The 15,633-nt window shown below is 42.3% G+C and overlaps 1 protein-coding gene across 1 annotated transcript in view; it reads right to left on the bottom strand.

Moving 5' to 3' along the window:
* Positions 1-763: 763 nt before the first annotated feature.
* Positions 764-15,633, bottom strand: part of LOC140725777 (AP-2 complex subunit mu) — an 81,572-nt gene continuing 66,702 nt past the window's right edge. Inside the window, exons 9-11 of the mRNA XM_073041675.1 lie at positions 11,271-11,368; positions 3,234-3,345; positions 764-2,024 (exon numbers count right to left, since the gene is read on the bottom strand). Coding sequence (XP_072897776.1) covers positions 1,890-2,024; positions 3,234-3,345; positions 11,271-11,368 — 345 coding nt within the window. The 3' untranslated portion in view covers positions 764-1,889. The remainder of the gene's footprint in view (positions 2,025-3,233; positions 3,346-11,270; positions 11,369-15,633) is intronic.

A 15,633-nucleotide genomic window follows, 5' to 3' on the forward strand; every position in this document is an offset into this window, starting at 1 on the left:
GCAATTATAATTGCTGGCCAGCAGGTTGCAGCTGGCACAGTGGACGCAGTGGAGATGTTTTTCAGCTATCTGTTGTAAGAACTCAGAAGATTCAGCATTTGTGGGGAGGGGGAGGAAACATTGGACTTTACAAAACATTGACAACTCCCCCCCCCCCCCAAACTCAGTCGAGTTTCTAGATCCTCCACCGGATTGCTTGTTCTGCTTTCAAATCTCTCCACAGGGAGACACTGAAGGAGTTTGCATGTTCTCCTCATGACCACATGGGTTTCCTCCAGGTGCTCCAGTTTCCTCCCAATTTCCACAGATATACAGGTTAGTAAGTTGTGGATATGTGATGTTGGCACCAGAAGTATTGCGACACTTGCAGGAATCCTCTAGCACATCCTCAGACTGCTGGTCGCTTATACAAATGATGCATTTCACTGTATGTTTCAATGTACATGTGACAAATAAAGCTGATCTTTAATTAGATATCATCCTTTATTATCTTGTTCAGATCACCAGGAGGGAAGACCAAAGAAATTGGTGAGTGCATTGAAATCCCTGTCAGGTGTTGTGGTAGAGGCAGATACATTAGGGATATTGAAGAAACTCATAGATAGGCACAAAATCATGGGCCGAAGGGCCTGCATTGTGTTCTTTGAAATGCCAGCTATGGTAACTTCAAAGATTAGGCAAGACAGATCTTAGTGTTGGGGAGCAAAGGAAAATTTCAAAGACTAATTTCCCCACTTCTTTAGTTAAATGAAGTGCCACAATCTAACTGATTCTGTATGGTTTATTAAGATTAACTGGACAATCACAAAAAGTTGTTCAAGAAGAATCACACCATCAAGCAGAAGGATTTACAGACGAGCACCTTCAGCATTCGTCCCTTCTCTGAAAACGGTCACCGACTGACCAAAGTAGCCATGATCTGACACATACACATAGTACTGAGGCCCAGTGTTAACAGAACTGCGCAGGGAAATGCAACTCCTGTGCTGTAATGCAAGCTTGTCTGCACCAACCAGCTCCACGGAGACAGGCTCAAAGCCAGAGTGAGCAAAGAGAAAAGGAATCTCCATGGAGGAAGGGACCTGGAATTACCTTCCATCACTCTGGTTCTAGGTCTGTCTTGCCCCTCCTTTCAAAGGCCCTGGTCATTAGACCTGGGATTAATAGAGGTGTGTTTTACCTTCCATAAATGTTAAGCACATATTCCTCCCTTTTGAGCAGTAAATACATACTGATATACACCCTCGTCATTCCTGATGTGGTGCCTTCTACCCCTCCCTCAGCAGCAAAGCTTGAAATTTCACAGAGACAAGTGTCAGCCAGTGAACTTACACTCCACTGCACGAACCAAAGACAGACAAGGAACATTTCTGGCAAAGCATCTCAGTCACAGGGATTAATAATTCAAAACAAAAAGACACTGCAGCAACTGGACCTCAGCTTGATGGAAGGACTAGCGGTGCCTGTCGATTGCACAGAACATTCATTACAACACTTTATCAGTTAAAAGTTCAGTGTCTACCAAATATGTCCTGTTACATTCTCTATTCTATTGAACTACTATATGTTTACATTGTTGGGAAATACACTGAGCTGAATGTCAAGTGGACATGAAATGGGATCTGCTTTTGGATACGGTTTGAGGGGAACAGGACAGGTCAGGTGGAGGAATTAGAATATATATATTTTAAAAAAAGATCAAAGGAGGCAGAAGCAGGATTGTTTGTCGACTGGGTCTCCATTGTTGGTCGTGCAGTCACAACATTACAGATGTAGTTGCTGCCATCTCCTGGGCAACATCAAGTGCACGGTGTAGTAGCCAACAAGGAGAGTCCGATGGATTTCAGTGGGTGCCATGGAGGGGCGGGGCTGCTGGGTTAACCCTGCTCTCAGCATCTGGTCTCATAGATCCCGCTTCGCCCAATATACCGGACCCATTTTATCACGTCGTGATCGCTGTAGTTCAACTTTGGCTCGAACACTTTCAGGTAACGCACCTTCAACCCAGAAGGAGCGAAAGGAACCTGCAGACGGCAATAGGAAGAGGTTGGTTAAATGAAGTTGGCAGCAAAAATGCACCTCAGCCTGCCAGTCAGAGACCTCTACAGTAACCAACAAAACAGCAGAAAGACTCAGTGGGTCAAGGCAGCATCTTCGGAGGGAAATAGACAGTTGATATTTCAGGTCAACACCCTACATCTGGGCTGAAGCAGGCTTTTTACCTCCTTACCAATGAAGAACTTATCAATCTCTACTTTCATTACATTCAGTGACAGACTCCACATCCCCCTGTGGCAATGATTTGTCATACTCTGGCTGAAGTTTCTCCTCATCTAGTTTTAAAGAGATGCCCCTTTACTCTGAGGTTATGCCTTTAGATCCTAGACTCCAGCACTGAAAAGAACATCTGTATCCACTCTACAGTAGAAATGTCATTAGAATTTTTAGTGTGTTACGGGGAGCAAGTGAAAACCAAGGGACAATAAAACATCAAAGTTTAATGAAGATACTGAGAGGAATTTTAAACAGTATTTGAGTAAATTTCCTCCAAGAAGACTTTGTCATGGTTAGAAGGCTTGCGTGCACCAATGACCCAGAGAGCTCTGCTGACTGGAGTCAGGGCTTTATGCTTTGGCTCTTAGTAGGGTCTCTACTGCCAAACAAATCAAAGGGTAGGGGCCAGACTAAGAGTGGTCCAGACTAAGAATCCTCCAGATTCAAAGGTTCAGCTCTGGGCTAACAACCCTGACTGGTCAAACAAAACTGCTATAAAAACAGCCTTCTACATCAAAACATCCTTCTACATCTGAGTGGCCAAGGACAGCCAGAGATAGAGGACCTTGCTGCTACCCTAAACACCACCAAAACAGGCAGTAAGTAATATGGGTAAATGTAGGGAAGAGTCCAAAATATGGCATGGGCTGTACAGGATGGGGTCAAGAAGCACTCTGCACAAAGGGGCACTTGCTCAAAAAGCTAAGGAGATACAAGAGTTTAATGCAGGTAAGTAAGGTGTTGCATTTTGGGAAGTCAAAGGAGAAAGTATGCAGTTAACAGTAGACCCCTTAATAGCACTGACCTTTGATCAGAGTCAACCATGGATGTTGTGCCCCAGCTGTCTATATGATACGCAAGCCAGGGTAATACAACATGGACAGTAAGCTGTCGCCCACAAACTGTGAAAATGCAAAAACATAATCATACAGTAGTGCCCTTTAGGCTATCATACTTGCCTCAAAGTTCATGGAAATGGGTGGCCGAGCCCATTTCTTTTTATCATTAGTGGGTAGAAGCTCAATCTCCGCACTGATCTGCGATTCCTTCATTCCTGCCATTCGCTTTATCCTGAGGGGACAGGTAACGGGAGATGAATGAAAGTGGGTAAATTTCCGCTTTCCAAATAAGTCCAGTGCCACCTTACAAATCATATCTATATATAATAGCAGGGTTCAGCAATATTCTTGAGACACAAAAGTCTGTAGGTGCTGGAATCTGAAGTAACAATCTGCTGGGGGAACTTAGCAGGTTGACAATAGACAAAAGGTGCAGGAGTAGGCCATTCGGCCTTTCGAGCCAGCACCGCCATTCAATGTGATCATGGCTGATCATCCACAATCAGTACCCCGTTCCTGCCTTCTCCCCATATCCCTTGACTCCACTATCTTTAAGAGCTCTATCTAACTCTTCCTTAAAAGCATCCAGAGAATTGGCCTCCACTGCCTTCTGAGGCAGAGCATTCCATAGATCCACAACTCTCTGGGTGAAAAAGTCTTTCCTCAACTCCGTTCTAAATGGCCTACCCCTTATTCTTAAACTGTGGCCTCTGGTTCTGGACTCCCCCAACATCGGGAACATGTTTCCTGCCTCTAGCGCCTCCGATTCCTTAATAATCTTATATGTTTCAATCAGCAGTGTTGAGCAATGTCTGTGTGGGGAGAAATGACGCTTTGATGGAAACCTTGCATCAATACTTGCCAACATTTTGTTTGAAACCCTGCATTATGACAATCCCTTCCTGCCACACAGACGCTGCTCAACCTGCTGAGTTCCTCCAGCAGATTGTTCCTACCTTCAATTCAATTGCCCATATCTATAGTACAACAGAATATTCTGTAGAATATAGTCAAATATCTTAGAAACATATCTTTTTAGTTTTCTATGATAAATAGTGGGGCTGATTGACTCTGATTATTCTTGGCAAATACTTCTACAGAAGTGGTTTGCCTTTTCCTTCTTCTGGGTAGTGTCTTTACAAGACAGGTGACCCCAGCTATTATCAATACTTCTCAGAGATTGCCTGGCATCAGTGGTTAAATGACCAGTACTTGTGATATACACCTATCACCTGCTCTTGTGGCTCCTCATAACCCTGTCACAACTTGCTCAAGGGTAACCTGCAGGCTAACAGAGGGATGGAAAGCCTTACACTTTCTTTGATAAAGACATATCTCCATACCTCCACCTTTTAGATGAGCCAAATACTGTCATTTTGAACTAAATTTTGTTTTATGACTCCAAACCATCAGGCACACACTTACATGCAATGACAACCAAGGACAAAAGAGCACTAATATTGCCTTCAATTTAACAGAGTACCTACTCCAAGGGCAAAGATTCAGCAGATGTTGGAAACCCAGAGCAATACACAGAAAATGTTTGAGGAAATCAGCATCCATGGAAGTGAATAAACTGTCAACATTTCAGGCTGAGACTCTTCATCAGGACATTAACTTCAAGGAAATGTCTTTAGGTCACAGGAATTTATACTCATTCTTCAATTTTAAAATTTCACGATTGAACAGCACAGCAACACACCTCCTAAACTGGCCCAGAAAAGCAACATACCAGGGCAATTTTCCAGTTCCAAAATTTGTGCAGTTAGAATTGCGGATCAGCACAGTGATATGGTGGTTAGCATAATGTTTTACACCACTAACAATTATAACATAAGGGTTCAATTCCTGTCACTGTCTGTAACGAGTTTATATATTCCTCCTGTGACCACTTGAGCCTCCTTTACACTTTTATGTATGTGAAAAAACCTTTGGTATCCTTTGGGACCAATGACGTGGGTAGGAAGAGTGAGGAGGTCCTGAAAGGTGAGTTTAGGGAGGTCGGTGCCAAGTTAAAGGACAGGACCTACAGGATAGTAATCTCAGGATTGCCACCAGTGCCACGTGCAGGTGGGTTTAGAAATAGTAAGATAGTGCAGATCAACACGTGGCTGAAGGCATGGTACAGGAGGGAGGGCTTCAGATTTATAGATAATTGGGCAGTTTTCCAGGGATTTTCACAGATGATTTTTGTTTTTATTGCATTTTGGAAAATATCCCAACTTTTCTGGAAATGGGGTTTGTATATCCCATCTCTAAGAATACTTTCCAGTAATTTACCCACGACTGACGTCAAACTGACAGGCCTATAATTGCCAGGTTTACTCTTAGAACCCTTTTTAAACAATGCAACCACATGAGCAATACGCCAATCCTCCGGCACCATCCCCGTTTCTAATGACATTTGAAATATTTCTGACAGAGCCCCTGCTATTTCTACACTAATTTTCCTCAAGGTCCTAGGGAATATCCTGTCAGGACCCGGAGGATTTATCCACTTCTGTATTCCTTAAAAGTGCCAGTACTTCCTCCTCTTTAATTGTCATAGTTTCCATAACTTCCCTACTTGTTTCCCTTACCATAACACAATTCAATATCCTTCTCCTTAGTGAATACCAAAGAAAAGAAATTGTTCAAAATCTCCCATCTCTTTCGGCTCCACACATAGCTGTCCGCTCTGATTCTCCAAGGAACCAATTTTATCCCTCACTATCCTTTTGCTATTAATATAACTGTAGAAACCCTTCGGATTTATTTTCACCTGACTTGCCAAAGCAGCCTCATATCTTCTTCTGGCTTTTCTAATTTCTTTCTTAAGATTCTTCTTACATTCTTTATATTCCTTAAGCACCTCATTTACTCCATGCTGCCTATACTTATTGTAGATATCTCTCTTTTTCCTAACCAAGTTTCCAATATCCCTTGAAAGCCATGGCTCTGTCAAACTTTTAACCTTTCCTTTCAACCTAACAGGAACATACAAGATTCTGTACCCTCAAAATTTCACCTTTAAATGACCTCCATTTCTCTATTACATCCTTCCCATAAAACAAATTGCCCCAATCCACTCCTTCTAAATTCTTTCGCATCTCCTCAAAGTTAGCCTTTCTCCAATCAAAAATCTCAACCCTGGGTCCAGTCCTATCTTTCTCCATAATCATATTGAAACTAATGGCATTGTGATCACTGGACCCGAAGTGCTCACCAACACATACCTCTATTTCATTCCCTAACAGAAGATCCAACACTGCCTCTTCTCTAGTTCGTACCTCTATGTATTGCTGCAAAAAACTATCCGGCACACATTTTACAAACTACAAACCATCCATCTCTTTTACAATACGGGCTTCCCAGTCTTTGTGTGGAAAATTAAAATCTCCCACAATCACAACCCTGTGCTACCTACAAATATCTGCTATCTCCTTGCAAATTTGCTCCTCCAATTCTTGCTCCCCATTAGGTGGTCTATAATACTCCCCTATAAGTGTTACTACACCTTTCCCATTCCTCAATTCCACCCAACTACCCTCCCTAGACGAGCCCTCTAATCTATCCTGCCAGAGCACAGCTGTAATATTTTCTCTGACAAGCAATGCAACCCCTCCCCCTCTTGTCCCTCCGATTATATCACACCTGAAGCAACAAAATCCAGGAATATTTAGTTGCCAATCACACCCCTCCTGCAACCATGTTTCACTAATAGCTACAACATCATATTTCCAGGTGTCAATCCATGCTCTAAGCTCATCCACCTTTCTTACAATGCTTCTAGCATTACAATACAAACCCCATTTCCAGAAAAGTTGGGATATTTTCCAAAATGCAATAAAAACAAAAATCTGTGATATGTTAATTCACATGAACCTTTATTTAACTGACAAAAGTAGAAAGAAAAGATTTTCAATAGTTTTACTGACCAACTTAATTGTATTCTCTCACGAATTTTGGCACAAAGGGGTGAGCCACAACCCATTCTTGCTTGCAAAGACTGAGCCTTTGATGGACGCTACTTTTATACCCAGTCATGATACTTCACCTGCTACCAATTAGCCTGCTTAATGTGGAGTCTTCCAAACAGGCGTTACCTGAATATTCTGTGCACTTTTCAATCCTATTTTAACTCTGTCCCAACTTTTGTTGAGTGTGTTGCAGCCATCAAATTCTAAATTTGTGTATATTTACAAAATACAATTAAGTTGGTCAGTAAAACTATTGAAAATCTTTTCTTTGTACTTTTGTCAGTTAAATAAAGGTTCACGTGAATTAACATATCACAGATTTTTGTTTTTATTGCATTTTGGAAAATATCCCAACTTTTCTGGAAATGGGGTTTGTATAATTATCTGGATAGACAGAGTCTGATTAGAAACAGTCAGCATGGATTTGCATATGGAAGGTCATGTTTGACAAATCTCAATGAATTTTTTGAAGAGGCTACGAGGCAAGTTGACGAGGGTAAAGCAGTGGATGTTGTCTATATGGACTTCAGTAAGGCCTTTGACAAGGTTCTGCACGGAAGGTTAGTTAGGAAGGTTCAATCATTAGGTAATAATATTGAAGTATTAAAATGGATTCAACAGTGGCTGGATGGAAGATGCCAGAGAGTAGTGGTGGATAACTGTTTGTCAGGTTGGAGGCTGGTGACTAGTGTGGTATGCCTCAGGGATCTGTACTGGGTCCAATGTTGTTTGTCATATACATTAATGATCTGGATGATGGGGTGGTAAATTGGATTAGTAAGTATGCAGATGATACTAAGGTAGGTGGCATTGTGGATAATGAAGTAGGTTTTCAAAGCTTGCAGAGAGATTTAGGCCAGTTAGAAGAGTGGGCTGAGCAATGGCAGATGGAGTTTAATGCTGATAAGTGTGAGGTGCTACATTTTGGTAGGAATAATCCAAATAGGACATACATGGTAAATGGTAGGGCATCGAAGAATGAAGTGAAACAGTGATCTAGGAATAATGGTGCATATTTCCCTGAAGGTGGAATCTCATGTGGATAGGGTGGTGAAGAAAGCTTTTGGTATGCTGGCCTTTATAAATCAGAGCATTGAGTATAGGAGTCGGGATGTAATGTTAAAATTGTACAAGGCATTGGTAAGGCCGAATTTGGAGTATTGTGTACAGTTCTGGTCACCAAATTATAGGAAAGGTGTCAACAAAATAGACAGAGTACAGAGAAGATGTACTAGAATGTTACCTGGATTTCAGCACCTAAGTTACAGGGAAAGGTTGAACAAGTTAGATCTTTATTCTTTGGAGCGTAGAAGGTTGAGGGGGGACTTGATAGAGGTATTTAAAATTATGAGGGGGACAGATAGAGTTGACGTGGATAGGCTTTTTCCATTGAGAGTAGGGGAGATTCAAACAAGAGGACACGAGTTGAGAGTTAGGGGGCAAAAGTTTAGGGGTAACACGAGGTGGAATTCCTTTACTTAGAGAGTGGTAGCTGTGTGGAACGAGCTTCCAGTAGAAGTGGTGGAGGCAGGTTCGGTATCGTCATTTAAAGTAAAATTGGATAGGTATATGGACAGGAAAGGAATGGAGGGTTATGGGCTAAGTGCGGGTCAGTGGGACTAGGTGAGAGTAAGCATTCGGCACGGACTAGAAGGGCCGAAATGGCCTGTTTCCGTGCTGTAATTGTTATATGGCTATATCCTCTTTAATATTCCTGGCTAGCTTACTTTTGCATTCTATCCTTACCATCTTAATGACTTTTTAAGACCATAATTATACATCTGCATTCCCAGATCCCTCTGTTCTACCGCATTCCAGTACCCTACCACTTACTGTGTAGGTCCTACTCTGGCATTCCTTCCCAAAGTGCAACACCTCAGATATCGATATTGAATCTCACCTGCTATTTTCAGCCCATTTTTCAGCTGGTCCAGATCCCACTACAAGCTTTGATAGCTTCCTCACTGTACACTATACCCCCAATCTTCCTGAAAATTTCCTGATATAGTTTACTGCATTATCATCCAGATCGTTGATACATATGACAAACAACAACACACCCAGCAGTGATCCCTGCGGCATTCCCCGGTCAAAGGCCTCCAATCAGATGCAACTATCTACTACCTCTCTCTGGCTTCTCCCAGAAAGCCAATGTCTAATCTAATTTACTACCTCATCAAATGCCAAGCAACTGAACGATCTTTACTAACTTCCCTTTCGGGACCTTGTGAAATGCTTTGCTAAAATCTATGTAGACAACACCCACTGCCTTGCCTTCATCAACATTCCTGGTAGCTTCCTGAAATACTCTGATTGGTTAGAAATGACCTATCATGCACAAAGCCATGCTGAATATCCATAATCAGTCCACTCCTATCTAAAAACTTACAATGTCTACAAAGAGTATTCTACCCCATAAAAGTTTTCATGTTTTATTGTTTTATAACACTGAATCACAGTGGATTTAATTTGGCTTTTTTTTTACACTGATCAATAGAAAATATAAAACGCAAAATAATTGATGCACAAGTATTCACCCCTTTAAATATGACACACCAAATCATCACTGGTGCAGTCAACTGGTTTTAGAAGTAATATAATTAGTTAAATAGAGATGTGTTTTTGGAGACTTGTGTGCAGTCAATTGTTTCAATTGTTTGTAGTAAAAATACAAATTGTTTGTATTGTTTCAATTGTTTGTAGTAAAAATACACCTTTATCTGGAAGGTCCAACTACAGGTGAGTTAATATCCTGGCAAAAATTCTACAGTGAGGACAAAAGAACTCTTCAAGCAACTCCGCAAAAAGCTTATTGAAAAACACAAGTCAGGAGACGGATACAAGAAAACTTCAAGCCATGGAATATCCCTTGGAGTACAGTTAAGTCAATCCTCAAAAAAATGGAAGAACATGACACAGCTGTAAATCTGCCTAGAGCAGGCTATCCTCAAAAACTGAGTGACTGTGCAAGAAAGGAAATAGCAAGGGAGGCCACCAAGAAACCTATGACAACTCTGGAGCTTCAGTGGCTGAGATGGAAGAGAATGCTCCCAGGTGCTTCACCAGTCGCAACTTTATGGGACAGGGGTAAAGAGAAAGCCAATGTTGAAAAAGAAAACTACATGAAACCTCAGCTAGAGTTGCCTGAAGGCATGTGAGAGACTCTGACGTGAACTGGAAGAAGGTTCTATGGTCTGATGAAACCAAGATTGGGCTTTTTTGGCCATCAGACTATGTTTGGCATAAGTCATACATCACACATCATCAAAAACACACCATCCCTATCATGAAGCATGCTGTGGGGATGCTTCACTGCAGCAGGCTCTGGAAGGCTTGTGAAGGTAGAGGGTAAAATGAATGCTGGAATTCCTAGTGGAAAACCTGAAGCATTCTGCAAGGGAACTGCGCCTTGGGTGAAGACATGTTTTCCGGGAAGACAATGACTCCAAGCATAACAAGCATAAAGCCAAAGCTACACAGGAATGGCTTAAAAACATTTGTCCTGGAGTGGCCAAATCAGAGACCAGACCTCAATTCAATTGAGAATTTGTGGCTGGACTTAAAAAGGACTGTTCACTCACAATTCCAATGCAATCTGACAGAGCCTAAGCAGTTTTGTAAAGAATGGAGGAAAATTGCAGTGTCCAGATGTGCAAAGCTGATTAGAGACCTATCCACACAGACTCAAGACTGTTATTGCTGCCAAAGGTACATCTACTCAATACTGACTTGAAGGGCGTGACTAATTATGCAATCAACTATTTTGTGTTTAATAACTATAATAAATTTGTAAAATTTGTTTTCACTGTGAAATGAATGTCTTTTCTGTTGACCAATATCAAAAAATGCCAAATTAAATCCACTGTGATTCAATGTTGTAAAACAATAAAACATGAAAACTTCCAAGGGGGGTGAATATGTTTTAGAGTCACTGTATATATCACAAATCTTAGTGTCACCCACAAAGCTGCCAGTCCACTTTACCACATTATCTTCCAGATTGATTGTTGACAAACAACAATAGACTCAACACCAACCCCTGTGGTACAACACACAGAGGAAACACAGGAGGTCAAGATTAAACTGGAGCTGAGGCAGCAGCTTGAACTAGCTGTGTCTCCACTAATTTTGTTGCAAGTATCCTGTAGCACAACTATAATGGAGCAAAATTTAATTAATAAAGTTTAAGGCCACCTACTTCCACACGATTGCATTCTCACTAGCCTTGTACTTGGCTTTTCCTTTCATACAGATGACTTGTACTCCACTGGTGTTGAGTGGGGTTGGAATACGCACCTGCAAAATACAGCAGAAATAAATTAGTAATGAAATCAGTTGTGGTGTTCTGTCCTTCAAGATTCAAGACTGTTTAATGTAATTTCCTGTACAGTGTAAAGGAGAACAAAATAACTGTTACTCTGGATCCAATGCAGCATATATAAAAACACAATAATAAAAAAACAATAAACATAATGTATGTAAACATGTGTGTATATATATATATACATAGCTCGGGTGCCAAAACCTTTGCACAGTACAGTATTTGTCAATATGGAGTGGAGAGCAAGTCTATAAATCTGGCAGGAGAAAGAATGTTGGGAATGATGAGGGTAGAGCACATGGGAAGAGTGTGGGAGAGGTGGCAGACTAAGTGCCAGGGCATGGAGGTGGCGTGGGAGTAGGCACACCCAGCCCCGAGACACCAGGTAAGGTCATTTGATTTCAAACAATTAGTTTGTTGCTCATTGCAGAATGTCTCTCTGGTGCTTCCCGTTCCCTCTCCTCTTCCCAACCATGATTCCCCTTTCCCTGCTCCCTTCCCACTCTCAGTCCACAATAGGAGACCAGTATCAGAATCAGGTTTATCATCACTCACATATGTCAGGAAATTTGATTTTTTTTGCAGCAGCAGCAGCAGTACAATGTAATACATAAAATTACTACAGTACTGAGCAAAAGTCGTAAGCTCCTTATCTATATACATGTGCCTAAGACTTTTGCACAGTACTGTTAATACATAAGATAGCTTATATACATAGACTGATTACATGTACATAAAGCCATACTAAAAGTATCTGCACATGGTGCTCAGTGACTTCTGCTGGTGGCCAGTGAACCAAGGAATGCAAATACTTTGTTATTCACTCTTTTTCTGGTAAGTGATCATCGAAGCAATGATCTGTAACTTCCCTTTGGACTTGGAGGCAATTCGATGCAGCATAACCAAGGCAAAGCGAGATAGCAAGACCATCGGGCAAGAGTGAGGAAGACCAGAGATTCAACTGATCTAAGTGCCCAACTGAATTAGAAGGGTTGAGCTCAGGACAGGCCAGTTCAGCCTGCTGCTCTGTGCCAAACTAAGGGTGGGGACAGACTCTCTGTGGACTTCAGTTCAGAACACTTATTTGCTTGTGCTGGTTTTTTGCATAATTTGCTTCTTTTTCCTCTGCACTTTGGGTGTTTGACAGTCTATTTTCAATGGATTCTTTTGGGTTTCTATGTTTCATAGCTGCCTGTTAGGAGATGTACTTCAAGGTAGTATAATATTGTTACGAAGAATGAACAACTCTGATGGACAGAAGGGTGCAGAGTGGCCCACGCCCCCCCCCCCCTTTGGAGAATCGCAAATCGCTACTATTTCGATGCTGCTACCAAGGAAGTAAGAGAGACAAAGGAAAGCTGCCAGGGCCGTTGTTATTGATAACAGCTCATGGAAGTTAATGAGAGAGATACACAAGGTGGAACGTCTCCTACTGACAAAAGAGGAGCAGAACCATTGATTACTGCTATTGTCTTTTGGAGAAGGATTGTTTACTTGGTACTGTTCTATTTATTGAAACCCCTCAGGGGGCAACCAGAGTGGGCTGGTTTGATGGGTTACATCATCCCAACCTGATTGACACCTGAGACCCCATGAGTGGGGATAAAAGTGAGGTCTGGGGTAACACCCCTCAGACGCACCAGGAGAAACGCTAGTGAGCATCAGAACCCCCACTCGACAGGGTGGGAGATCGGAGACCAAATGAAGGGTCGGTAAATTTTATCTCACAATGTTTTGTAGCGAGACCGGTGGGGGCTTGAGTGTGTGTCCACCCTTGCCTGGGTGACGAGTCCACCATGGAAGAACGGTCTAGCTAAAGGACGGAGGGGTCATACGTGAATGGCCACAACAACGACGCATCAACGGATCAAAATCGTAAAGGAAGGTTGGCAAGATAATAGCTGTTACTGTTCACACGTTTTCTCTCTCTCTCCAACAATTGCAACACATCAACAAACAACAACCGCAGCCTGCATGAACTGAACTGAACTTTATATTTCCATCTGACAATTCATTATCCCCTAGACAACGATAGAGCTTGTTTCATTAGTGATTATTATTATACCCGCACTTTTAGGTTTAGTATTGCTAACGTATATTCTCTGTATATTCGCATTGATATTATTTTTGTATATTTTTACTAATAAATACTGTTGAAAATAGTATCACCAGACTCCAACGGACACTTCTATCTTTGCTGGTAAGACACCCAGTTACGGGGTTCGGAACAAATTGGGGCCTCATCTCGAGATTTGATACCAAATTGGAGAGCCAGTGAATCGGGCTATAAGTCCAAACTTTGACCTGGTTGCATGGGTAACCAGACGGGAAATCAGCAAAGATGGACGTAGACGAATTTACACAAAACCCGACTTTGAAAGCGCTAGAGGATGCCACAAAGACGGACTTGGTAAATATTGCAAAAGGATTAAATCTCACAGAGGTGAAGTCGTCAATGAAAATGTGGGAGATGCAGAGGGCCATAGCTCAGTATTATATTGAGAAGGATGTTTTTTCGGCTGAGGTATTGGAACATATCCCTGAAAAGGTACCAGCTATTAGGACGGTTCAGGTAGAGTTGGAAAAATTGAGGCTGGACGCGGAAGAGAAGAAAAGGGAGCATGAATTTAGGTTAAAACAGCTGGAAGCAGAGGAAAGGGAGAAGGAAAGAGCTGAAAAGGAAAAGGAAAGAGCTGAAAGGGAGAAGGAAAGAGCTGAAAGGGAGAAGGAAAGAGCTGAAAAACAGAGGGAGTATGAGGATAAGGAGAAACAGAGGCAGCATGAGCTGGAAATGGAGAAGTTAAAGCAAGAGAGAAGAGTCCCAGGGGCAGACCGAGAGGAGAGGTTTAATGTTAGTAGGGAGTTTAGGTTAGTACCTCCATTCGAGGAGACAGATGTTGATAGTTATTTCTTGCATTTTGAAAAGATGGCAGTGAATCAGAAGTGGCCCAGAGATCAGTGGGTGGCGTTGTTACAAAGTGTGTTAAAAGGGAAGGCTCAACAGGCATATGCGGCATTGTCCATGGACGCGTCTGTGGATTATGAGGAAATAAAGCGGGCCATCCTTCAGACCTATGAGTTAATCCCTGAAGCATATAGACAAAAGTTCAGAGGTGTGGAATCAGACGTATGCAGAGTTTGCCTATGAGAAGGGTGTGCTCTTGGATCGCTGGTGTGCAGCAGAAAAGGTGGAGAAGGATTTCCGGCGTTTCAGAGAGTTAATTCTGATTGAGGAATTTAAAGGTTGTGTTTCGGATGATATCCGGATGTATTTGAACGAGAAGCCGAATCAGAATTCTATATCAGAATTTGCCAGGTTTGCAGATGAATATGCCCTAACCCACAAGACAAAGTTTTCCTCGAATAAGAGTTACCAGAAAGACCGTAGGGACGGTAGAGAAAGCCCGCCGTCTGAGGCAGAAAATAAGCCGGGAGCTAGTGGTAAAAGTAAGGAGGAAGAAAGGCAGGCTGGCAGGAGGGTTCCTGGCTTGACCTGTTTTAATTGTGGAAAGGTTGGTCATATTGCATCTAAGTGCTTTGCTCCGAGGAAGGAGACAGGAAAAGGGAAAGCAGCAGTCCCTACAGGGTGTATTGAGTCGATCAGCAAATCGACGAGAAAGGCCAAGGTAGATAAAATACGAGAGGGGCGTGAGAAATTTATTTCCGAAGGGACCGTATCTGTGAAAGAGGAAGAAACCCCAGTTCCAGTGCGGATCTGGAGAGATACTGGAGCTGATCAGTCATTGATTCTCAGTAAGGTACTAGATTTTGGTCCTGAGACTGGAGAGCTAGTTTTGAGAGGCATAGGAAAAGGGACAGAAGCTGTACCTTTGCATGGGATCATTATAAATTGTGATCTGGTATCTGGACCAGTTGAAATAGGGGTGCGGTCAGAATTACTGAGAGACAGCATGGACGTCCTTCTTGGTAATGATTTAGCAGGGGGTGAGGTGTGTTCAGCCGTGAAGCTGACGAACAAGCCTGTAAGTGTTGAGGACCCGCCCCTAGATTCCAAGATCTATCCCGAATGCGCAATCACTCGCAGCATGTCGAGAAAGGCAGCTGAGAAAGAGACGAGTTTAAATCAGTCCAGTGTCGATTTGGCTGAGACGTTTTTACCGACCCTGTACCAAGAGGGGTTAGGGGATGGTAAAACGGAGAATAGGGAGGTGAAAGAGAGTAAAGGAGAGGAGGTAGACCTACCCTTAGCCAAGAGGGAATTTATAGAGGCACAGAGTAA

This window comes from Hemitrygon akajei, chromosome 3 (assembly GCF_048418815.1).
Source record: "Hemitrygon akajei chromosome 3, sHemAka1.3, whole genome shotgun sequence".
NCBI lineage: Eukaryota > Metazoa > Chordata > Chondrichthyes > Myliobatiformes > Dasyatidae > Hemitrygon > Hemitrygon akajei.